General features: G+C 45.9%; 2 protein-coding genes across 6 annotated transcripts in view; one reads left to right on the top strand and one right to left on the bottom strand.

The window, feature by feature from the left end:
- The window catches only part of IFT140 (intraflagellar transport 140), an 82,939-nt gene extending 78,004 nt beyond the window's left edge, over positions 1 to 4,935 (top strand). For all 3 annotated transcript variants that reach the window (XM_059484808.1, XM_059484809.1, XM_059484810.1), the window contains 9 exons: positions 289 to 421; positions 511 to 654; positions 1,034 to 1,162; positions 1,357 to 1,539; positions 2,230 to 2,436; positions 2,597 to 2,809; positions 2,889 to 3,055; positions 4,024 to 4,165; positions 4,705 to 4,935. In XM_059484808.1, coding sequence (XP_059340791.1) covers positions 289 to 421; positions 511 to 654; positions 1,034 to 1,162; positions 1,357 to 1,539; positions 2,230 to 2,436; positions 2,597 to 2,809; positions 2,889 to 3,055; positions 4,024 to 4,165; positions 4,705 to 4,905 — 1,519 coding nt within the window. In that variant the 3' untranslated portion in view covers positions 4,906 to 4,935. The remainder of the gene's footprint in view (positions 1 to 288; positions 422 to 510; positions 655 to 1,033; positions 1,163 to 1,356; positions 1,540 to 2,229; positions 2,437 to 2,596; positions 2,810 to 2,888; positions 3,056 to 4,023; positions 4,166 to 4,704) is intronic.
- TELO2 (telomere maintenance 2) lies at positions 3,184 to 24,327 on the bottom strand. 3 transcript variants are annotated; one of them, XM_059484813.1, is made up of 20 exons: positions 23,906 to 24,327; positions 23,360 to 23,428; positions 22,245 to 22,392; positions 21,763 to 21,865; positions 20,962 to 21,030; positions 19,960 to 20,101; positions 18,606 to 18,742; positions 17,802 to 17,890; positions 16,450 to 16,560; positions 15,619 to 15,704; positions 15,273 to 15,370; positions 14,265 to 14,381; positions 13,240 to 13,311; positions 12,535 to 12,705; positions 11,801 to 11,892; positions 10,891 to 10,990; positions 10,327 to 10,391; positions 9,578 to 9,693; positions 6,492 to 6,602; positions 3,184 to 4,716 (listed from the first exon to the last, which is right to left on the bottom strand). In XM_059484813.1, the coding sequence occupies exons 1-19, from the start codon at positions 24,240 to 24,242 to the stop codon at positions 6,499 to 6,501; spliced, it is 2,226 nt and encodes a 741-aa protein (XP_059340796.1). In that variant the 5' UTR covers positions 24,243 to 24,327; the 3' UTR covers positions 3,184 to 4,716; positions 6,492 to 6,498. The 3 variants fall into 3 exon arrangements, with proteins under 3 accessions (XP_059340796.1, XP_059340795.1, XP_059340797.1); XM_059484812.1 differs by lacking the exon at positions 3,184 to 4,716 and having other exon boundaries at positions 5,983 to 6,602; XM_059484814.1 differs by lacking the exon at positions 3,184 to 4,716 and having other exon boundaries at positions 5,983 to 6,602; positions 16,450 to 16,557.
- Between the last annotated feature and the right edge of the window lie 432 nt (positions 24,328 to 24,759).

Genomic DNA, 24,759 nt, shown 5'->3' with positions numbered 1-24,759 from the left:
GTGCAAGGATGACAGAGTGTGAATATTCTCAGTCTCATTCAGCCCCTGCCTTATCCACTATGACCCTCCAACAGCTTTTCAGGTTTATGCTGCACTTGCATAGTAACTGCCACATTGTTATCCAGGCTGACTTCTGGTATAGTGCACATCTTGGGAGTGTCACACTTGGGTTGGGGTAAATCATGAACACACTAAGAAGTGTGTTAAGTCTTTAGTTCAAGCTCTCTAGCAGTGACAAACAGCATCTGTCATTTCTCATTGCTGCAGTTAATATTGTTGCTTTTCCAGGAGCCTGTGGAAGTGGTGGGCACAGTACTTGGAGAGCCAATCAGACATGGAGTCCGCATTAAAATACTATGAACTGGCTCAGGATTATTTTTCCCTAGTCCGTGTTCACTGCTTTCAAGGCAACATTGAGAAGGTAAGGCAGCCTGCTTCCATCTGCTTCCAGAGCTCTCAGTCCTGGGAGGAGCATGGACATGAAGTAAAGCTGTACAATTCCCTCTGCAGGCTGCTGAAATAGCAAATGAAACGGGGAATGGGGCAGCCTCCTATCACCTGGCACGCCAGTACGAGAGTCAGGAGGACATCAAGCAGGCCGTGCACTTCTACAGCCGGGCCCAGGCGTTCAACAACGCCATCCGCTTGTGCAAGGTACGCCGAGAGGCGCCGCGTGCCCACACCAGCACAGCCTTCTGCCCTCTGGGAGTACAGGGTGTTTGTGCCTGTTGTGTCCCATGAGACACTGCCTGCTCTTGAACAGCCCATGATGAAGCTGCTCCTGGTTTCTGCTAAAGGTGGATCAATAAAGCCTTGGTGGTTTGGAAATGTATTTTCTTAAACAGCTCATCAGAAAATCCCTGAAAGAAATAATCATAATCAAAGCTGAAGATCACTTGGATTGTAGAGGTTTTACACAGAAGGGGGTGAGAGTTTGGAACTATGGGACAGCATAAAGATACAGGCTTGTCAGAAGTTGGAATTACGAAATTTTTGTGTGCACACTCAGAGCCAAACCTTTGCTTCTGAACAGGCGAATAATTTAAATGATCAGCTGATGAACCTGGCTCTCCTGAGCTCACCAGAAGACATGATAGAGGCAGCCTGCTATTATGAGGAAAAGGGGGATCAAATGGACAGAGCTGTTATGTTATACCACAAGGTAAATGTTTTTTAGTAAAAACTCCCAAACTTTACTCTGAAGCAGTTCCTACAGCAGAGGAATTGTAAATCTGCTGTGGTCCTGCTTATTTATAATTTTTTCATGGTGAGTGATGCTTTATTAAGCAGGGTGTCCTGTGAACTGGCTCTGTAGTGCTCATTCTAGTCTTTGAAGCCTCATTCCTAATTTTGCAGGCAGGACACTTCTCCAAAGCCCTGGAGCTGGCCTTTGCCACGCAGCAGTTCGGGGCCCTGCAGCTCATTGCTGAGGACCTGGATGAGAAATCTGACCCAGCCCTGCTCGCCCGCTGCTCCGGCTTCTTCACTGAACATGCTCAGTATGAGAAGGCAATGGAGCTGCTGCTCACAGCCAAGAAGGTGAGCTGAGCCCTCTGGTCCCCTCTGCACAGGTAAAGGAGCACAACAGGTGTGTACCTGCACACAGCCATTCATCTGTGCAGATAAACAGATACAAGAGACATTTGTAAAGTTTCAAGATTCCTCCTAAGCCAGTGATTCAGAGGCACTGGCAGCTCAGCCTTGCCAAAATGCTGGGCACCAGACCATTCTGTGCTCCCTCCTCTTTAACAAGCTCCTATGGCTGGCTTTCTTCTACACTTTGCAAGGGTACCATAGCCCTTTTCTGGACTACAAGCTTTTGTATAGCCTACTCAGAATTTGTTTCTATATGGGAAGTACCAAAATATTTAACAAAATTTTTCAATTTATTTGTATTTGCTGGAAATGTTACTATTGATCGTGCCTAACAAACCTGACTTTTATGTCTCTGAAAACCTCATGTTCAGCATCAAAATGGCTGAATCTTTATGGCACACTTGTGTGAGAGCAGTGTTGTCATGGAAGAACAAACATGTTCTTCTTAGCAAACAAATGGCACAGTGTGTGCCTGAACAGGGGCTGATGTTGACATGTAACTACAGCCCAGTTCCAGACAGAGCATCCTCAGATACTTGTGTTTCTAGCGGATTTCTGTAGGTTACTCCACAAGCAAATGTGAGGTATCATGGTAGTGTTTACAACATCTCATTATTCTCTTGCTCCCATCAGTACCACGAAGCTCTGCAGCTCTGCCTGGAGCAGAATCTAACCATCACCGAGGAGCTGGCTGAGAAGATGACAGTCTCCAAGGAATCCCAGGATCTCTCTGAGGAGTCCCGGAGAGAGCTGCTGGAGCAAATTGCTGACTGCTGCATGAGACAAGGCAACTATCACATTGCCACCAAGAAATACACACAAGCAGGAAACAAATTAAAGGTCAGCCTGGAGAGCCTCAAAACGAGGGTGTTTTGAAAAGTAAACCTTGAAGCAGACTTCCTACAGTAGCTACCCAGATGAAACTTCTGAGCCATCTTGATGGTGTTTTTGCATTTTGTATTTTCCCTCTCTCCCTCTGTGCCACTCTTTCCCTTGCCAGGCTATGAGGGCATTACTGAAATCTGGAGATACTGAGAAAATTATCTTCTTTGCGGGAGTTTCCAGACAGAGAGAAATTTATATCATGGCAGCCAACTACCTGCAGTCACTGGATTGGTGCAAGGACGCAAAGATTATTGCGAATATCATCAGCTTCTACACCAAAGGAGGGGCCCTTGACCTCCTGGCAGGTTTCTATGATGCATGTGCTCAGGTACTGCCCTTTCTATGGCTGCTGAAGGTGTTTGGTTTATTGGCTCTGGAGCAAGACCATCTGCTCTCTCCTCTTGCAGGTAGAAATCGATGAGTATCAGAACTATGAAAAAGCCCACAGAGCACTGGCAGAAGCATACAAGTGCCTTTCCAAAGCAAAGGTTAGAAGCCCTGTAGAACAAGAAAGCAAACTTGGTCAACTGCAGAGCAGGATGAGTCTGATGAAGCGGTTCATCCATGCTCAGAGGTGAGCTGCAGCATGGATAGTACAGAAACTAAATGACAGAAATATCACACCAGAATAGAAGTTGTAACAGCACCTGAAGTTTAATAAGAAATTTGCAGCTTGCTGCAAAAAAAAAAAAAAAGCTGCTGATACATTTTTCTAGGAGGGAAATCAAAATGTGACTTTTAAAAGTGCATTTAAAATGTTGCAATAAAGATGGAAAGGTAACCTGAAAGAGAAGGATATAGACCAAGGGAGGTGTAGCCAGAAAGGTGATTATCATAAAATCACAGAATCACTGACTGGTTTGGGTGGGAAGGGACTTTAAAGACCTTCTTGTTCCAAAAGCCTGCCATAGGCAGGAACACCTTCCACTACCCCATGTTCTTCTAAGCTACATCCAAACTGGCCTTGAAAATTTCCAGGGATGGGGCAGCCACAGCTTCTATGGGCACCCTGTGCCAGGGCCTGCCCACCCTCCCAGGGAACAATTCCTTCCCAATATCCCATCTAACCATGTCCTCTGTGAGTGGGAAGCCATTCCCCCTTGTCCTGTCCCTCAGGGCCCTTGTCCCAAGTCCCTCTCCAGCTATCCTGGAGCCCCCTTTAAGCCCTGGAAGAGGCTCTGAGGTCTCCCTGGAGCCTTCTTTCCAGATCAACACCCCCAGCTCTCCCAGCCTGGCTCCAGAGGGGCTCCAGCCCTTGGAACACCTTCATGGTCTCCTCTGGACTTGCTTCAGCAATTCCATATCCTGCCTGTGCTGGAACCCCAGGGCTGGAGGGAACTCTGCAGGTGGGGGTCTCATCTGAGCAGGGCAGGCATCCCTTGCTGCCCACACTGGCCAATCAGCCCCAGGACAAGGGGCATTTCTGGGTTTTATTTTGGCTTCTGTCGTGAAAACTTATGCAGTAAAAACTCTTCCCTGTCCTTGTCTGGATAAGCTGAATGCTCTCCTTGGGCTGTGACACTTCCTTTTCCCCTTTCCTAGAGTTTACCCTGAAGACCCTGAAGAAGCAGTCAGGCAGTGTGAGCTGCTCCTGGCTGAACAGGACTTTGACAATGCCGTCCGGCATGGCGACATCCTGGGATTTTTGGTTCAGCATTATGCACAAGTGGAGGAATTCCATACAGTAAGTAAAGTCTTAATTCTTCTAACCTACAGAAGCCATATTGTCCACTGGAACAGCTTGGTGGAGCGTGGCTCTCACACAGGAAGATGTTCCATGGTAGGAGACTAAATATGCAGCAGGGTGAAGCACAGCTCAGGAACTTTACCTCTATTTTTCATTCTATGTGAGAAAAGGAAAGCTCACAGGACACAGAGGGTAAATGGTGGTAGAATCTTAACTATTCCCAGTAATTCAGTGAGAACAGAGGGCAAGTCTTGGTGCATGCCTCAGCAATGCCACTACACTGTGTTTGCTACCTGGCCAGAGAAAAAAACTGTAAAATGGCAGTTATTTGAGGGAACAGTGAATTGCTCCTTCATGGCAGATGTGCCAGACACCCCCTGAACAGGTCCAGTACTCTGATGAAACATGAGGGTGTCAAGTGCAAGTTCTCCAGGTGTGCTGATGAACTTCACTTTTAATGTGCAAAGTACAAGAAATGGTTTGCTGGGGCCCCTGTAGCAGTGCTCTCTGTGACAGTGATCTCTGCATTCCTTTAGGCTTATCGCTACCTGGAAGAGATGCAGAAAAGAATTCCAGCCTCAAACCTGAGCTACTATGTGTCCCCACAGACCATGGAGGCTGTGCACCGAGGAGCTGGTGTTCCCATGAGCCAAGCCCAGGCCACAGCACACTCTGGCCATGGCAGCATGGACAACAGGGAGGAGGAAGAAGTGGCTGATGAAGTGGAGGACCCCTGACAATGATCATTTACCAAATGCAAAGCTGACTTTATTATCAGCTCATTTATTCCATCCTCATTAGGGGGGGCCAGATCAATCACATGCCGTTGCCACACAGTTTTTTGGTTATTACCAAGAAATTTCTTTTTCCTGCTTGACTGTATAAGCAACAGTATTAGAGTTAATACGTTCTCTCAAGCACAGCATACACCAATTCACATGTACATTCTATTAGAAAGCTGGTTTTAGTATTTTAATAAATTTGAGGCAGAAAAACCCAGTAAGAACTGCATATTATAACTTCACTTTTTCTCAGTAGAGAAGAGCTGAATAACTGAGGTGGAAACTGTGAGTTGCCTTTCAAGTACAGCTGTGATCTGCTAAGTTGCAGATCTGTGATTCCTTAGAAGTGAGACCTTCTGAAACAATCCCTATTCCATTTGGGTAGGAGTTTGGTTAAAATCAAACTACCCTCTCCTGCAGGCTGAAGGCAGAGTTTCCCCAACAAAAGCTTCTCTGTTCAAATACATCAGAGGGTCATGTGGGCTAGAGCAACTCCTTACAGACATCTGGGGTAAACCTCACAAGCACAGAATGCCTGGCTTGGAAGGGATCTTGGATGCACCCTAGTCCAATCTCTGCTCAAGCTTTCTTTCTTTCTTGCTTTGAAGCTCCTTCTCTTGCAGTTACATCAAGCCACTCTGTACTAGTCAGATTTTTGGAGGTCAGTTTCTTCCCTGGCACAAGCACGACTGAGAGAAGTGAAGCTCAACGTTAGAACCAAGGTTCTGCTCACCTCTCTGCCTGTCCCCGTGCCCTGCCAAGGAGCAGTTACAGTCACTCACATTTCTTACCAACTAGCCCTTACACTTAGAATGATTTTTCTTTTTCATGTTTTGTGACTTGCTTCAAAACTTGGGGTGAACATGAAGTTTCTAAATTGCTTTCAGGGAAGAAGGTTTGGGGAGATTTTAAAGTCAAAATCTGAACATTATTTATTCTTTAGTAGAAACTTCTGTACTAAGATTATACAAAAAGAATTCCCTGTCTTATTCCTTCCTAGCCACAGTCCAGCTCTAGCTCAGGCTGTTGAAGTCTGGCATACTTTCAGCACTTCAGTGTAGTTATCCAGTGCTTGCATCTCATCAGCAGTGCCATATCTTCCACTCCTTCCAGCAGCAGACCAAGAGCTGGCCCCCCAAACTCCAGCTGCTCAGGGACGTAAGGGGCAGGTCATAGTGGCAAGTGGCCCTCCCCAGCCCTCCCGTGTTTTTGACAAGAAGGCTCTGTGAGATCTTCCCTGTATTTTTAGCTGAGTGCTCAGAGCTGCCAAGGTTATAAATAGCTGGGGTGGGGGCTGGGGGCGCGGGAGGATGGCAGCACTCGCCACCTTCCTGCATCTGTACACGCTGTACCGGATACTCAGAGCTCACTCAATTGGCCTCCACTACAAAGTCCAGATGTCAAGTCAGGCTCGCTGGCTTACAGCTCAGCACCCTTCCCCCTTCTTCCTCTCCTCCAGCCAGGTGACTGCTGAAGAGGCCCCAGCAGTGCCCAAATACATCCAGCTGGCAAGAGCACAAGGAAAAGGTCATTTCTGTTACCCTTCAGCTATGAAGGAACAGCTTCAAGTTTCTTTTTCAGGTTCTCCATTAGCAGCAAGTTTTGCAGGGCCAGCCTTCTGCAGTCCCCATCGGGGTCTTTCTCCATCACATCTGCAAAAGAAGCAGCCACTGTTAATTGGAGAATGGGGAAAAGTGCCCTTAACAGTTCTCACTATTTTACTGACAATCACAGAACTAAACAACAGCATTTGCACCTATGGCTGGGCTTCGACATCGGGACTTGCACGAACTGCATTAGGCCAGAAGGCAGAGATGTACAAACTTGATCATGTAAAGCAGCATGAGTTCAGCCAAGCCCTGACTGCCACATGGGGCAGTGCTCCAGTTTTGAGGGAGAAACAAACACTCGGTCTGAAACATTGCAGAAACTGTCTGACCTTGGATCCCATGGGATAATCTCCATGCCAGAATTTGTACTTGTCACTTTGAGCTATACAAAAGCTTTGTATAGCTGAGCTACAAGTGTGAATGAAGTCTGCAGCTAGAAATCCACTTCTCCAAAGTCTAAAGTCTCCACTCTGCCATTCTTGCAATCTAAAATGGTCAGTGCTCCTTCCTAAATTTGGGGTCAGGATGCCAACAGGGAGAGAAGGCCCCAAGGTTCAGCATATTCTCCACTCTGAAAGACCAATCTTCTGATCAATGGGTTGCACACTTCCCACAGCACATAAGGGCAGCGTGAGGCTGTTCCCAGCAGCTGTTATTCCAGGGGCCCTTCATGGGCCTGCAAAGTAACAACCAGGATGCATGCAGGATGTCTGAGCAGGGGAGCCTGGAAGAGCAGGGAGCCTGTGTGAGGATATCCTGTACGCACGAGCCGTGTGCTGGGAGCCCGGCACTGTCAGCCCAAACACATGACTCATGTCACTGGAGCACAGCTATTTATAACCCAGGGAGAGCTGCACTCTGGTGCTTCCATACTCCCTCTGCAGAAAAGGAAGGTTACAAGGCAGATTGGAACAAGCTCAAAAGCTTAGAGTGCTGTTGGTGCTGTTTCTGTTCCATGAGCATGGACCTGGCACAGCTGGCACTGCATGGGAGGCACAAAGCATCTGAGTGTTCTGTTGGTCCTGACATAAACCTCACTTACCCATGACATAGATACAGAGCACTTGCAAGGGGTGGGGAACTCCCTCAAAGGCAGCTGCTGAGGAATCAAAGGGATCCTCAGGGAATGCCCTTTCCTAGGGCATTTCCTAGAAGCATTTAGGTATTCCCTTCCTCTCCCAGGAAGGATCAGGCTGCTCAACAGCAAGTCCAGCATGGCAGCTAAGGGTAATGATGGACAAGTCCCAAGGGGATTCTAGTCTCTCTCCATAGCTGATATGTCCCAAAGCATCCAGTGCAGACAGTGCCAGGGCTGCAGGCAACAGGCTGAAGGGCCAACAGTTAGCCACAGGACACACCACAGCAGTTTGCAGAGGCCCGGATGTAACAACCAACTGAAAGAAGTCTGTGGATTTCTACTAAGCACTTCATGTGTAACATTTCCTATCTCACTGTTCATCACTGTGCTTTGGCCATGAGAGAAACACATGGGAGAAACAAAGATACTTTAAGCTAAAACCAAGGGGATAAAAGGCATAGCAGCTGAGGCTCCCATGCAGGACACTTGTCATTTCCAGCTACAGCACAGCTAATACACGACTCCTCTTGCAAATCTTGTCTGGAAGAGTCATGAAGCAACAGCCAAGTCCATGAGCTCAGACCTGTGATTCAGTCACAGAAGCAGGTCTCTAGTGCCAGACTTGACCTGTTGGAGCAGCAGGGAGGGCCCAGTATCTCCCTGTGAACTGTTTCCCCAACAGCCTTACAATAAATAGCAAAGGCACAGCCCAAGAAGCTGGTGTGTTTCAGAAAGCAGCTCTAGAAGCCCTTTAAATTGCACCTGACCATATGTGAAGCTGAATTCTTTAAGGCTTCTGAACAACTCCTACAGCAGTTTTCCTTTCTCTGGTATACCCACAACAGTTATCTTACCCTGCTCTCATTCCCACCAGGAATAACCATGCAGCTTTCATGCTAAAGCATTAGATGAAAAGACAGGGCTATTACACTACCCATAAGCATGAGAAGATGCTAATATCTTGGTCATCCTCCTCTCCAAAATAACTCACAGAAAATGGATTATGCAAACCCTCATGCTGGAAATCCATTCCTGAAAGGCTTCACTTGGTAACAGCAGTGTTAAATGCAGAGACAAGCAGATTCCTGAGAGCACACAGTGTCATGGGAAAAGTGAAGTCTCCAGCCCCACATGGCAGCTCTCTTCCGTTCAAAGGGCACAGAGCACCCCAACCTGCCAGGATCAGAGGCCTGCTGGGTCAGTTTGCTTCCTGCTTGCTCCCTCTGGGAAGCGACTCACCGAAAGTGAGAATGGTGAAGGAAACCAGACCAGGGAATAACAAGAATCACCCTCACAACACAGTGAAGGCTTCAACATTAGTTGTTCTTTTCACTCCAGCTCTCTGCAGTACCTAAGCACTGATCTGTGCAGCTCCAGCCTGCCAGAACCCACAGACACAGTCTGTGTTGATGTAAGGTGTGCTGGGTACAGCATTTAAAGTAATTTGCTGTGTTCTGTAGCTTTTTCTTTCCATCAACAATAGGAAACTAGATGCTAGGCCATGCTCCTCTTCCTCCTGTTTTTAGCTCTAACACCCCGTCATGAGCACACGGTGTAAACAGGCTGTAGAAGCTTTGTGTGTTCCTGCTGGCCAAAGTCACTGCCTGGGGGTAACAGGCAACGTGACAACACTTCCTGCAGCTTCATGAGGTGGGTGGTTGTCTGCTCAGATGGAGAAAGGGGGCACAGACTACCTTTGGGGATTTTTCTGGGTGGCCTGTGAAGACAGTCACAGTCTGTAATGCCATACTCAGTTCTTGGCTTATGCCTCAGGTACCCCAGCCCTACATCTCTACAGCACACACGTGCTCTACTTGCTGATCATGCAGATCTCTGATGCACAATGCCAGGACATCGCTGCTGCCATCACAATTAGAGATGCTGCACAAAGACCACGCCACTAACCAGAAAAGCACTGCTGTACCCCACCAGGTCCTACCTCCCAGCCAGGACTGAGTCTCCAACAGCTCTTCTGTCATGTCTGCCAGAATCCGTTCCGTAGGGACACTGAGGAGCAGGGAGGAGATACAGGACAAAAGGCCCTGGCGCACATACCTGTGGACAAGGACTGAACTGGTAATGCAGCTTTATGCTTTGCATTGACTTCCTCCCCTCAGGGGCTCTCCAGTTTCAAATGGCATGGCAACTCTTGCCATATTCCTGCTGCTTAGGGGTGTAATCTTGCAGTGTGTCTCACATACAGAGCCCCTGCTGTGCTGTGCACAGGAGCCTAGCACAATTCAGAGTCCTGGACACACTTGAGAGCAAAACAGATATTGGATGTTTACAGACTTTTGGCTACAGGTCTTAATTCCTCTCCAAGACTGAATGCTGGAATTGAATCTAGAGTTTTCTGAGCTCCCTGAGTAAACACAGATGCACAATGCCAGGACATCGCTGCTGCCATCACAATTAGAGATGCTGCACAAAGACCACGCCACTAACCAGAAAAGCACTGCTGTAGGTAATGGCTGTACTGCAACACCAGAACACACCAGCAAAGTTCATATGTTGGGCTGACATTAAACACAGTCATAAGAACACACAGCTGGAGGAGAACACAAAGTAAATGCATTAAGTCACTGACACTCAGAGCCAGATGCTCGTCTTGGACAAAGACAAACCATGACTGGAGGCTGGCTCACAGCTGATCTTTAAAAATGAGAGTATACAACTACAGTAACTCACGAGTCCGTGTGGAAACGCAGTGCCCAAACAAATTCCAGCAGAGCCTTTCCCATTGCTGTCACTGCCTGCAAAAGAGGATTGTGACAGCAGCACTGAATATCATCCACATTGCCCTGCAGAACTGGGCCTCAAGACATACTGCTCATGGATCCTGAGCTGGAAGGAACCCACAAGGGTCAGGAATCCAACTCCTGCCCTGCACAGGACACCTCAACAACCCCATCATGAGCTTGGGAGTGTTGTCCAAATGCTTGAACAAAGGTTTTCTTAAGATCAGATACAACTGAATTTATTTTACAGATGTGAAAACTTTGGCAGTAAAGTGAAATAATGTGCCCAATCCCCCCAAGAAGTTGACAAGAAGCAAAAGACAGTGCAGGGGTGGCTTGAATCCCATGCCTATTTTCTGACTATTTCTTCCCAGCCCATTTCACAACTTCTCAGCCCACTCAACTCCAACTTGCTGCCAGTCTCAGTGCAGCAGGCCCTGAAGCACATGGCTAATCTGGAAGACACCCCAAGTTCCCAGGCTGGAAGTCACCCCTTCCCTCTGCCTTTCCTTACCACGGTGTTGACAGCCAAGTACATCAAAACTGCTAAAGTGTGAACCAGCCTTCCAAGGACTAAGTGATCTTCTCCCAGGAGATCAAATGTTGTTAAAGGCCTGCAAGTATAAGACACAGAGTTGTGTAGCATTGAGAAGGATGATCAGTGCCTCTTTGGAACAGTCAGGAGGGTTATGAAGGGGGAGTTGTCCCCAAAAGCTTGAATCCCTACAACAACAGCCATTATATAGGCACTACTAGGTTAACAGAGATCAGAGCTGTTTGCTCTCATCTTTCCTCCCTGACCAGTATCTTGCAGAGCAATATCCCCTTCTCATACAGCAGGTATCACACATTCTACCAACAGGCTTCACCTGTAAAGACCTATAGGCAAAAGCTGCCCCCACTGCCACACCATTACAACTGGTATTACAATAATCTTGGTTATCATGGAACTGATTACTCTGCCTTCCTTAGGTTCACAAAGACTTAAGGGACTGACAATAAACTGTGTCCTACACTGTGGCCTCAGAGACTAGTGCAGGTTGATAGGCCAAACCAGAGACGGAGCTAATTTGGTTCAAGATTGCAGCCTGAGCTCTGTGGTTTGTGTGAACCAGCACACAGTAGAGGCTCAGATACTGGTGTGGTGCTGCCAGAATTACTTGTCAAGTACCTGCTGATGGATCTTCACTTCTGCAGGGTCCTACATACTCCTGCCCCAAAAGATTTCAAAGGATAAGTCCAAGAGACCACAACCCACTCCTCCCCAAGCTTTGTGAAGGACCCAAGTGTCAGCGTGGTGTCACTGGGCTCCTGCACAGCTCCTGGGCTGTAGCCTGCTGCTTTGAGGCAAGCAGGACAAGCAGAAAGCTTCACTCTGGCCATTGCTATGTCCACATGCCACATCCTAAGGTGTTCACACTCACCTGTCAAAGTGCTGAATCAATGGGAAAAAGAAATATCCAGCAACGGAATTGAACTCGTTTGGGCAGGAAGCCAGTTCCACATGAGACTGACCCTGTCCAAGAGAAAAATGAAGTCTAGGCACAAGATACAGCATCCAGTTCTTCCCCTTCACTGAACACTGTCAAGACTACAGATTCCTTGCAGACAGCCCATCGTCAACTACTGCTTGTACACCTGTGGCTACCAGTTTCCCAACTGGATTGCTCACTTCCCATTTTGGATTTTCTCCACACCTAAACATTTCAATACAATATGCTTCAGTACTGCTCAGTTAGATGTAAGAACATGCAAGGGATAAAGGAGTTTTGGAAGGCAACTCTCCAGGCTGAACCACAGGGGAGTTCTGAAAACTAGGAAACTGGCATCAATTTATCTCCCTGGAAAATAGGAAGGCTGAGACAGTGTAGCCCAGAGGCAGCTAGTCTGATGGAGGCCCTGGGATTGTGCGGTGAAGTCACAGCTCCCTGCAGTGGCCACAAAAGCTCAGAACAAGCACAGAACAACAATTATCTCTCAAAGCCAGGTAAGGAATTTCAGGTTTGTCTTCCTCTCCCTGCTGGAGAGGGGAAATCCAAACTTTCCTTTGGACTGGGTCCACTTTCACAGGTATTTTGCTCTTTCCAGACAGAGCTTGCAGTAACTCCAAGTGTCCCTATTTCTGGTGGATTTTACATTAGTTTGCCTCTGGCCTCACCGTATCAAATCTCCGAGTCTTGCTTTTGATCCTCTCATCAACAATTCTTCTCCAGCCCTTAGAGCTGTCACTTTCTGGAAGGAGCTGGATACAAGGCTTTTGGACACCAGAATGTTTGGTCTTCCCATGGAATTTGGGACAGGACAGTTCCTGAGCTGCCAAAACCAATACCTAAATAAAACAGAGAGAGGTTCTGTTAAAAATGGGTAATTCCTAGGGAACAACAAAAGCATTCCCTGCATCCAAACTGACAGGAGCAACAAGGCAGAAAGGCACAACAGTTTCAGAGTGAAGAACAGCAGGAAATTGACCTCCAACAGCCACCTGGCTCTGAGGAACTGACCACGCACTTGGTCACTTAGCCCTGAAACAGAGCAGTGGCTCCTCCTTCAGACTCAAGCGTGGAAGGAGTCACAGACAGATCACTGTCCTTCAGAAGGGGAAGATAAAACAGACTGATGATGTAAAAGTAAACAGTGGCTTCTCCCAAGCAAATGCCCAACACATGCTCTGCATTCTGTGGGGAGAGATCCCTGTGTGATGGAGTGTAGCAGGGTTAGGAATGAGAGGGGAATGCCACACACAAATAGTAATGTAAGAGATTCCCATGCCTCTGCCTTCTCCCATGAGGAATAAAAGGTAATCCCAATACACCTCAGCACCAGTGCAACAGACAGAAGGAAAGTGGGAAGTAAGAGCACTCACATCAAGGATGTCCATGCGCTGACGGAGACTGTAGTTCAGAGAGTAGAACTGGGAGGTCAAGTACTTTGCAACCTGTACAGAAAAATCAGGGCACAATGAGCACAGACCCATGCTAGAAAAAGCCTTCCCATTAACTCTAAAAGCATTTAATTTCACAGGTTCTGCTTCCTGTTAGGTAACAGCAAGCCTCCAAGAGATGGGAAGAAACACACAGTGCAAATGGGAAATTCAGACACTTTCACTTCTAGATTCTCCCAAAAAATCTAAATGACAGATGAGACTGCATCACTCTTCTCACCCTCCTATGCAGAGGTACCCAAACAAGCACCACAGCAGCTAGGAGACATCACTGTGGCCTTTCAGTACTTAAAGAACATTACAGGAAAGATGGACAGAGGCTTTTTACTGGGGCCTGGCTAGCATAAAAGATAAAGATGTTAAACTGGCAGAGAATAGATCTAGATTGGATATTAGGAAGGAATTCTTCCCTGTGAAGGTGCTGAGGCCCTGGCACAGGCTGCCCAGAGAAGCTGTGGCTGCCTCTGCATCCCTGAAGTGTCCAAGGCCAGGCTGGACAGAGCTTGGAGCTACCTGGGGTAAAGGAAGGTGTCCCTGCCATGGCAGGGGGTTGGAATGAGATGGACTTTAAAGATCCTTTCCCATCTAAACCAGTCTGTGATTCCCTGATTACAGTCACCAGTCAGGTGTTTCTCTGTAGAAGCCCTCTGTGCCCCAGCTTCCCTTTATGTGAAACCCTTCAGTACAACAAGTTCTTATCTGATCTGCCTTTTCAGGTACAATCAAACCAAAGGCCTTCACATAGTTCCTCTGTTTGACAGGGTGTTCTTTTTCCCACTGGTTCAGACATTCCTTGCAGATTCTTCAGGAGCATAAATGTTGTTAGACCTGAACTACCCATTCAACCACCCGGACAGCTCCCTCTATCAAATGAGAAAGAGACTTCAGCTGCTTCAATTTTTGCCTGTGCTTCAAATGGAAAAAGGAAAATAGTAGGAGGAACTCACAGGTATTGGGTCTGTGGTTAAAACAGCTACTTGAGCTCTCTGGCGGAGCTCCACAAAGCCTTCAATGCAGGTCTTCTCCTCCAGATGCAGTAATATTTTTGCCAGCTCCACGCTAACCTGCTCCAAGTATGAAAAAAAGAATCAAAAGCCTGATGGTGTTTGGGCTTTTTCCTCATAGGAATTATGGACCACTTCTAATGGTCAAACAAAGACAAGGAGGTATTTTGTTTAGGCAACATGTCCATTCCTTAAGAGGGAGAGAAAACACATTAAGCCAAACGCCATCAGACTTATTTCCCAAAACCCTGAACAGATTCTCCACCTGCCAATTCTCTGTTCACATTTCACTGGGACTGTTTTGGAGAAGTAACAGCATCATGACATTGAATGAAGTCACTGTAACAGATGGATTAAAGGGTAGAGCAGCACAGCCCTTCTCTTTCTCAGCTGGTGTCTCTGACACTTGCAAGTGCTCACCAGCAGCTAGTGACAAGCACTCTTCACACACTGACCTTGTCCCACATTCCTCTCCCCTGAGCTTTTTATCTTGACCAGTACAACCCAATTACTCCCTCCACAGGACATTATGCTTGTACAAGTAAATAGGGAAAGTGCATTTGATTTTGCCTCCGTTTTCGCTGGGGAATGACAAACTGAATTTCAATTCAAAATACAAAATGGCTGCTCTGTAATCTCATTTTTTAGTGTTTTTCCTGCCCAGCATAAAGCATGAAGCTTCCTCACACTAGCAAACACTACTGGTATTATGTTTCATTTTGAGCACTGGAGACAGCAGGGTGCTGCCAGCACTTTTGCTGCTTCTCTGTTCCCCTGTGCCTCACCTTCAAGGCAACTATTTCCTTCTACTTCCAAGCTGAAAGCTTGTGAATGTGTGCCTTTAACCCAGTTACACATTAGCCAGGCCTTCTGCTCCACTGGCATGTTTAGTCTCCTCATGACAGCAAAGGGCAATACAGCCCTCTTGTAACCTAGTTCATATTACTTCACCTCTCTTGTTGCTGCTGGATTCCTCCGAACCAAGCTCTCAAGTGCCTTGACTGTAGCTTCCCATTTGTCCACATCTTCAGATCTTGATCCAGTCAGAACTGAAATCAAAGGACAAACAGAAGTTATTAACAGAATGGCTGTGTTTGGGTACATACTCAAACTTCCTTCTGCCAATCATTTGTCTTGGTACAGACACTCAGCATGAGAAGCACTAGGAACTAAACTGAAATTACTCAAAAAATTCTATAGCTTCTTCAAATTAGATCAGAAAAAATAAACCCATGCAAGAGTTCACTGTCCCAAGTTCAGTAAGAAACAGATAAAGACTCAGCCCAAAATCTCCTACCTTCAATACAGTCTCGGATATACATAGGAGCCTTAAGTTTTAGCTCTTTATCCTCAGACATATCATAAGGGATGAGGTCATCATCACTGTAAAAGAATTAAAGGTAGGGGTTAGTTTATGGGTACAGATGTTCTTGCTTTACCCAGATAGCCAAACAAAGAGAAAGAACCAGTGGATACACTGTGGTAACCACATCACTCCTGTATCACTCAGCAGCACTGCTGAAGCCTGGCCTGAGGGAGATCCTTGGGAGTTCTAGGGCAAGAGTTCTGTGATCAGATCTGGAACTGGATATCCTGGTTAAGGACAGGATACAGATGACCAAGAGACTAAAACTGACTCTTGAGATTTCATTATAGATTTATATATATATATACATACATACATACATACATACATATATATACACACACACACACACACATATATATATATATACATACATATATATATATACACATATATATATATAAAACACACACATACATATTAACATATATATACAAATATCTATATACATATATAGATATATTTCTTCATATAGTGACAGAATAAAGCAGGCCCACCATTAAAATGGGTAAATCCATCCAAAATTTCCAAGAAATATATATTTAAGTCAAATGGAACAAATATAGCAGTTGCACACAACACAGGCCTTGCCTAATTTATTGACTATGCAATTTTCTACGCAAAGACCTGCTCTGCTGCAAACCACTCAGCTGAACAAGGTCAGAAATCACAACAATTGCTAAGAAATGCAGGTACTGACAGATCCTTTTTCCCCACATCTGCCATTTATTTCCCATTTCCTCCCTGTTTCTTGCCCCATACCTGTCAAGTTCAGCATCCGACTCCTCATCTGCCTTAACTGGGGCTGCTGTGTAGGAGTTCTCATTCCTCTCTGGCACCAAGGGCAGTGCAGCGCCTGCTTTCTCACTCCTGCTGTGAGGAACAAGAAATTTTAAAATGGATACAGTAATAGTTCTTACGAGGAAGAAACTACTCACCCTACCAACCCTTGCTGCCTAAATAGAACAGCAGATAATTATCCCTGCTGCAGTTTCACACCCAGCTTGGCTGACACAAAGTATGGGAAGGAGAATGGAGTAAGGGGAGAAAATAAGCAGAATCTTCTAACAGAAGAGCAATGGATTAAAAAAAACTTAACTGGCTAGTTTGCTGTGTACCCCTGCACAATACCTGGGACTGCTAAGGAAAGACTCCAAAAACCAGATCACATTGACTTGCACCAGATTTGAAACTGTGAATGAAACTGAACTGAGAGTAGGTTTAGATTGGATAATTGGAAGAAATTCTTCCTTATGATGGTGGGCAGGCCCTGGCACAAGCTGCCTAGAGAAGCTGTGGCTGCTCCTGGATCCCTGGAAGTATTCAAGGCCAGGTTGGACAGGGCTGGGAGCAACCTGCTCTTAACAGAAGGTGTGTGTCCCTGCCCACGGAAGGGTGTGAAATGGAAAGGACTTTAAGGTCTCTTCCAATCCAAACCATTCCATGACTTTTCAAAATTGGAAGAAAACATTTTTAACAATTTCTAGATCTTGCATAGGATGAATACACTAATTGAGAATATTTTTTCTGTCTCAATCTATTTCTGTGGACTTTGGCATTGTCCTTTCATCTCTCTAATTCTCAAAACCAGTCTCTAACAGCTGACTATGCTGATCATGCCCCTAAAATGGGAGCAATAAATCTTTTGTACTTCCCTGGAGGGCTGGACAGCTTCATCTGCTAATAACATAAAGTGCTTCACTCCAAAGCTGATCAAAAAGAGCTCCAAAGAGCCTCAGCAGATGCTCTAGGAGTTAAGAGCAGTCTTTAGCATGACAGACGCAGCAGATTTTAGCCATGGGTGAATGGGCTGGGGGCATACAACACAAACACCAGCTTTCCAAGAAGCAAACAGAAATGTCCATTTGATTGTACCAAAGGGCACACAAGACCCCTACACCCCAGTTTCACCACATGCAGCTATCAACAGGCAATTTCAATACACACTACCAATTGAATTATGAATGTAACTAAATCACATTGTAAGAAGGTGGTGCATTATGATGTTTAAGAATACATAAAACATCTTGAATACTGTACATGGTTCTTGTGTGTAATGGGAAAAAGGCATGGAGAAGGGCAAAAAGACAGCGTGAATAGTAGCAACAACTTACTCATTATCTGGAAGGCTGGGGACAACACAGAATGATGGAGTCTGCACCAGAAGGGACTTCAATTCTCTTGTTTCATCGTCCTCTTCATACTAGACATTCAAAATAACTGTTGCTGCATTCTATTACTTACTGCAAATATGCCCAGCATTCAACATTTCACCCATGTAATACACATGGACTAAATCATGAGCAGATGAACCCTCACCAATCCTGTTTCAATCCCTGTGCTGACAGCAGCAGGCAGCTGTAATCTTTGTCCTTATATTTAAGGTACCTGATGCCACCTTGTCTGAATGTTATTTCCATATTTCAAACATTTAATAAATGGCAATGTGACAGGAGGAATGTGACAGGCTTTTAAAGAATTAATGTGATTTATTCAGATAAGTCACATAATTTCTACTGGAAAGAGCAGAGCAAATATCTCCATGTCAGACTTGAAAATCCCAGCTCAGAATGGATATTTCCACCATGTCAGGGACTGAATGCTCACCACTGCTTTAGGTTTGAAGCTCCCCTCAACTCCCACAAATCAGATTCTGATTCCCTCATGCAATAAGATAAACTTTAATTACCAAGTTTATCCTAACCTCTGCCAGTAGATTGCACTCCTGAGGTAACTCTCAGCCATCTGATCATTACATACAATTGGTTTTTGCAAACAGACTCTCTCTTTTGGAAGGTGTGACTGCCTCTCCTTATTTCCAGATAAAAAAGTGCTCTAATGCCCTGAATCATCAGGGTTAAAGCTTTTACTTCCTCTAAGCTTAGCACAGCAGCCATAAGTTTCAGTAAAACCTTCACCTCAAACTTCAGGACAGGCCCCTCGGTGTTTATGCTCAAGCTGATGCTCTCTGCCACCACCATGCCCAGACGCCGCAGCTGGGGCAGACTGCTCTCCAAGTGGCATTTCACACCCTCCATCATGCTTGTCAGAAGCTCTGAAACAAACAACCAGCAAACAGTTGCATGTTTGAAATTCTGAAACAGAGACAGACACAGCCATCTTTAGTACTTCCCCAAGGGAAGCTTTACCCACTCACCACACAATAATGGACAGAAAGGGTCCCTGAACTGTGGCTTCCTTCTCTGCAGTGTCAGTGGTGCCCTTCAGCACCAGCACAAAGTCAACAAAACATCACAATATATTCTAAATTTGCAATATTTTGGTTTTCACTGAAACAAAAAAGGATGGTAAGTCAAGCCAATCTCTAGTTTGGCTTTAGAGCGTTTCAGAGTCACTTAAATAAATGTGATGTTTTGAGGACATTACAAGTTCTGACCACTACAAGAATCACATAGAGACAGATATTTGCCTAACTTTGGCTAAGCTCAACCAGGCAGGTAACACAAGTATTTCTCAGCCTTCAGGGAACACTGGTTGCCAGCTTCACCAGGCAGGCTTACTGCTGTTTGACTGACCTCCTTCATCTCAGACAGCTTCTATTTCCAACAGCTGTCAGACAAAAAACTGACTATAAAACTACAGAACTGGTAATACATATCAAGTCGCTTATTCACTTAAACAATTAATTCTAGAATGAAACAGATGAGCAAGTCTTGAAGTGAATCTTCACATCCCCCATAAGTCACACACACATATAAGCAATTCTAGACATTTTACAGCTTTTTTTTTTTTAAATTTCAACAGAAACAGATAAGTTAGGCCAAGACCTCAGTGTGCTAGGCACTGTGTGAGCACATAGCCAGGTCCATGCCAGTGACCAACCTGCTCACTTCACACTGAGGAATGCCCATGGACTGTCAGACACCAAGCTAACAGATTTTTACCCTCAGTTACTTTCCCTGCCTGTCTGGAGCTGCACCCGTGCTCTAAGGTTAAGCCTGTAAGTTACAAATCACACCATTCCTCTCACTAGTCCCAGAGTCAGTCCTTGTTTTCCTGCGACAAAAATTCTGAGTTTTTAAATCACAACTCAGCTAAGAACCATAAGGCAAAGATAGACCTTCTTCAATTCCATAACCTAAAGTTATGCACTTGGAATTCTCTCATATCAATGCTAAAGAGGACTCCGGCAGGTTACCCCATTTGCCAAGGTAAATATGGGACAATTCTGCTTATCCACAGATCAAAACAAGATATTTTTCTACACACTCTGCTAAAAAAATCTAAGCCCCACTTCTCATATAGCCCCACCTTGTCTGCAGCTTGCAATTTCAGGCTCCTTCAGGTGGGAGAGGCAGATGAGGATGGCCTTGCTAATGTACAGCTGCTGCTCAGCTGGCGAGTGTTTCACAGCACTGCTGCTGCTCCAGGTCTCCAACAGGTCCTGCAGCACCTACACCAGAGAAATCAGGTTGGCCTGAAATGGATCTTTTCCTTCACAGAAGTAATTTTTGAAGCACATTTTTACTCTCCCTACAAAGAGGGGAAAAGATACAAATTTTGTATTTCAGAGCCCAAAACGTACTGTGTTTGACCACCCAAGAACTGCACTTTCAATTAAAATATGGTTAAATATAATGGGTTTTTTAATTTAAAAGCGATGTTTATTTCTCCTTAATAAATATTATATGCAAAGCATATAATGCAAAGTATTATTATCAAAACCCAGTATGATATTATAAGGTTTTATCTGAGTTTAGTCCAATTTTAGATAACTGTCAGTCCTTCCATATCATCTTAGAACATGTAAACAGTGAAAAAAAATTTTGATAAAATGGTAGGGATTTCCAGATATTCAGATTTCATAAAATTTTCATCACACTGTTGACTTGAAGAGGCAGAATATCTGCCATTCCCACCGAGGAAAATATGTGTGAGAGAGAGTCTGAAACATCAACCATTTGGTAAACAGACAACTGTCACCAATTTGATCCCTTATTGCCATGTGCCCAGCCACATAAACAGGGCTACTGAGGAAGCTGAGAAGGACAGAGGACATGGGACATCTGTCAGAACCCAACCCTCACTAGTTTTGCTACATGGAAGACGACTGACCAATTAAATACGAAAAATTAATGCCAGCAGTGCAGAAAGCTTTGATTCATTTATCACAGCTCACTTGTGATATAGCTGGGCTTCCCTCACTCTCATGAACAGCAACCAGAAACCAGAACCCAAACTGTGCACCCCCAGACACACAGAGAGCACAGTGTTCCCCATCAGACACCTCAGCAGCCACTCAGGGAACCTTACCCTGAGCAGCAAGGGGCGCCGGCCGCTGTCCAGGGCCAGGTAGCCAAGGAGGTTCTGCAGCACTGCTGTCTGCAAGGAAACCACAACTCCTGCTTCAACTGGTTATAAAGCTGTCATCCAGCAATGACAAGGGTCTGGTTTTATTTACTACATTAAACTTCATTCTAAGGCACTGGTTGACAACATTCAGAGATGGAAAAGTAAACAAATTTTACAAAACAAGCAAGCACACATATGCAGTTGCTGATGAAATACATGGAAAATCGTAACAGAAATACAGTACAGCTTTTTACCAACAAAACCAGCACAGTCCCAAGGCAAACACGGAACTCGTGAAGTCTAAAGAACAACTCTCACAACAGCATCACAAGCCACAGTATAGTTCCTAATATCCCATGACAAACTTAGGTGCACAGGAGAAAACCCAATGGTCCTTATCTCATGTCTTTAATATAATTCTTATTCCCAAGGATTGACCCTGGCTGTTTCAATCTCCTCTTTCAGACTCTAGAATAATTTAATGCCTTCAGCTCCCCAAAATTCTGAAACTTTGTGCAAATAATCACTTGGTTCCAGAGGAGTACAGCCATTCTCACCATTAACCTTGAGAGAGCACATGAACCCCATGATTTAAAAGCCACTCTTCACCACTCCCACTCTGTTACAGCTGCACAAATGTGGGGAGACTGAGGACACATTTTGGAATGCAGAGTTAAACCTTCCTCAGGCTCAGCTAAGAACTACATTGGTACCAGGGAAAACCTGGCACTACTACACTGCTGTTCCCCACAGAGTCCTCACCGTGTGGCCATATTGCAAGAGCAGCATCTTCTGCGCCACCACAAACTCAGCCTTCTTGTTCTTCACAACCAGGTTACCCAGCAATCTGGACAAGACATCTGCCCTAACAAGACAAAAATAAAACATCAGGAATCCATGTTATTGCTGTCATGCTGCTCCTAATCACAGGAAAATCTGAGAGCAGCTATTTGCAACTAAGTCTCTAGAATACTTCTAAACTCAGACAGTGATCCAGTCATGGCAAAGAATGCTTTCACTTGTTTTTCTTGTTTTTCCACTGCATGTCAAGATGAACATACTCAAGAAATGGTGTAGGTCCTCCCTAAGAGGCAACAATCAACTACTTTATCCCTTGAGTCTTTTAGGAAATGGCAGTGTAAAAACCACCTACACAAACAGAGCACCCATCAGACACCAATTCTGCAAGTATTTGTGACAATTCCAGCCTTTGCTGTGGATCAGGGAGAAAGCAGAGTTCTTACCCAGGTGCTCTCTGCACAAAACCAAGGACCACTGCTTCCATCCAGCGGTCTGGCACACATTCCACCAACTGCCAGCATATCCTCTGCCAGATGCAGTCTGACTTGGTGAGGTCTGTCAGGCGGGGCACCAAAACTCCCAGAATTTCCTCTGAAGCACAAGAGAAAACAGCAAAAACCCAGATGAGTAGGCTGGTAGAATGGCATTTGAGACTAACCTGAGAATTTCAAGATCTTCACAACATGAAAAAAATACCATGTACAGTTTGAAGTTCTAAATTTTTCCTGCAGTACAAATACAACTAGAATAATGGAATCATTTAGGTTGGAAAATCTCTCTAAGACCATTGAGTCCAACTATAACCCAGCACTGCCAAGGCCAACACTAAACCATGTCCCCAAATGCCAGATCCACATGCCTTTTAACTCCCTCTATGGATTTAGTGACTCCACCACTACACTGGGCAGTCTGTTCCATGCCTGACCACGCTTTCTGCAAGGAAGTTTTCCTTAATATCTGATCTAAATCTCCCTGGCACAGTCTGAGGCCATCTCTTCTCGTCCTGTCCCTTGTTCCCATGGAGCAGAGCCTGACCCCCACCTGCAGCACCCTCCTGTCAGGGAGCTGTGGAGTGAGAAGGTCCCCCCTAAGACTTCCTTCCTCCACCCTGAGCCCCCCCAGCTGCTTCTCCTCTGACTGTGCTTCAGATCCTTCCCCAGCTCTGCTGCTCCTCTTTGTTCATGCTCAAAACAGAAATGGAGAACTGACTGGTAAGAACCACCCTAAGCAGCCTAAGGAACTGGCCAGAATTCCTCATCACAGTAAAGAGCCAGAAAATCTTCCTTCTTCTTCTTCCCCAGCCCTGTTAACTACTGCATTCAGTAGCTTTGAAGTTCTAAGCTCCCACAAGACATATCTACCAGACAAGCTGAGCAGCCTCAGAGAGCAGTCTGTGCAGCTCAGCTCAGAACAGAACAGCTCCAAATCAAATTGTTGGTCTCCCATTCCTTCCACTGATCATAACAGTCATCCTCCCACTGATCATAACAGTCATCCTCCCATGCTAATACACTAAAACACTTTCCCCCTCTCCAAAAGAGCACAGTAAAACACTCACTTTGCCATCCATGAACACACACCTTCCCCAAGACATGAGAAACAAAAGAGATGGAGCAGTCCAAGCCACCTGGGATAAAACATACATAAGCTTAAGTAAGCATGCCACTAGCATCCTCCAACCAACCTTCAGCAGGAGGTGCAGAGACTTCCAAAAGTGCTGCATTATGAAAACACACTGACATTTTCTCTTCAAGCATCATCTCTTCCTCCCTCTGCTACCTGCCTTCAGGCATAAACCAGCATTCAGTATTAAGTTACAGTGACAGGCAGAAGGCTAAAGCAACTCAGCTCCACTTTAATGTGATGGCATGGGTGGCAATGCCACTGGCTGATTCAGTATCACTCACATCTCCCAAACAATTCCTTTAGAACACACAAAGTGACCACAACAAAGTTTAGCAACAGAATATGCTGTTTAAATGCTTGGAATATTACAGCATTTGGTGGATTCCAAAAGGCCTCAGTTAGCATCTGTATTTCAAGCAGCAGACATGAGGTCCATGCCCAAAACGACCTTACAGTACAGTCAACCTTGCAGCCTTACCCCGCAGAGCGTCAGAGATCTTCTCCAGCACCTGGAGAACTGCATCACCCAGGAGAGGGAAGTAGTTCTGTGGGAAGAACACTGGTGGGTTTTTCCCCAGGAGTTTATTGCTCACATGCTCGGGCAAACAGACGATCTTGTTGAGCAGGGTGCCCTGCAGTTCCAGGCAGCCTGCCTGTACCTGCGGCTGACAGACCTCCCACAGCAATGCTGACAGCCGGCCCTGCTGCAGGAACTGCTCCAGGACCACAACTACCTCCCTCGGGTCGAGGCCAGAGCTGGAAGAAAATAACTGTAAGCTCCTGCCTCTTTTAAATGGTAAAAATAAGATTTGCATGCTACTGCTCTTCTATTGTGGTATCACTACTGAAATGCCTCTGTTTTGCTACACTGGATTAAAAAAAAAAAAAAAAAAAGAAAAAAGAAAAAAAAAACTATTTTAATATCTTTTTATCTGCAGCTTCCTCGACTCCAAACATTCAGGACCTTCAACAAACACGACTGACAAAACTCTGTGTCGTGTCTGAAGGCACTCAGGGCGGGGTAAGGGCTGTCCGCACTCACACACATCCCCGTCCCCCTGCGCACCCGAGCCCAGCTGAAAGGCACCCCCAGACATCCCCGCCCGCCTGCCCCGGAGAGCGGACTGACCCCGCAGAGCCAAGCGCCTCCAGCAACACGCAGAGGACAAGGCCGGGCGGGCCCTCCAGGAAACAGCACTGCCACAGGCCCTGGGGCCGCGCCGCGCCAGGCGCCCGGGCCAGCCTGCGCAGGAGGGCGCCGAACAGCGCCCGCTCCTGCTCCCCGAGCGCGGCTGGGCCGCCCGCTGCCGCCAGAGCGGCGCGTACCGCGCC

Source organism: Ammospiza nelsoni, chromosome 17, assembly GCF_027579445.1.
Source record: "Ammospiza nelsoni isolate bAmmNel1 chromosome 17, bAmmNel1.pri, whole genome shotgun sequence".
Taxonomy (NCBI): Eukaryota; Metazoa; Chordata; class Aves; order Passeriformes; family Passerellidae; genus Ammospiza; species Ammospiza nelsoni.
Note: the sequence above shows the minus strand (reverse complement) of the source record. Positions and strands in the feature narration are given on the sequence as shown.

Excerpts from the sequence above, each read along its gene's own strand:
- TELO2 (XM_059484813.1), bottom strand. The coding sequence starts at position 24,242 with ATGCAAATCTTATTTTTACCATTTAAAAGAGGCAGGAGCTTACAGTTA. Across the intron at positions 10,392-10,890 it reads ACTTGGCTGTCAACACCGTG|GCAGTGACAGCAATGGGAAA; the intron begins GTAAGGAAAGGC and ends CCTCTTTTGCAG. Across the intron at positions 6,603-9,577 it reads GACTCAGTCCTGGCTGGGAG|ATGTGATGGAGAAAGACCCC; the intron begins GTAGGACCTGGT and ends CTTCTTTTGCAG.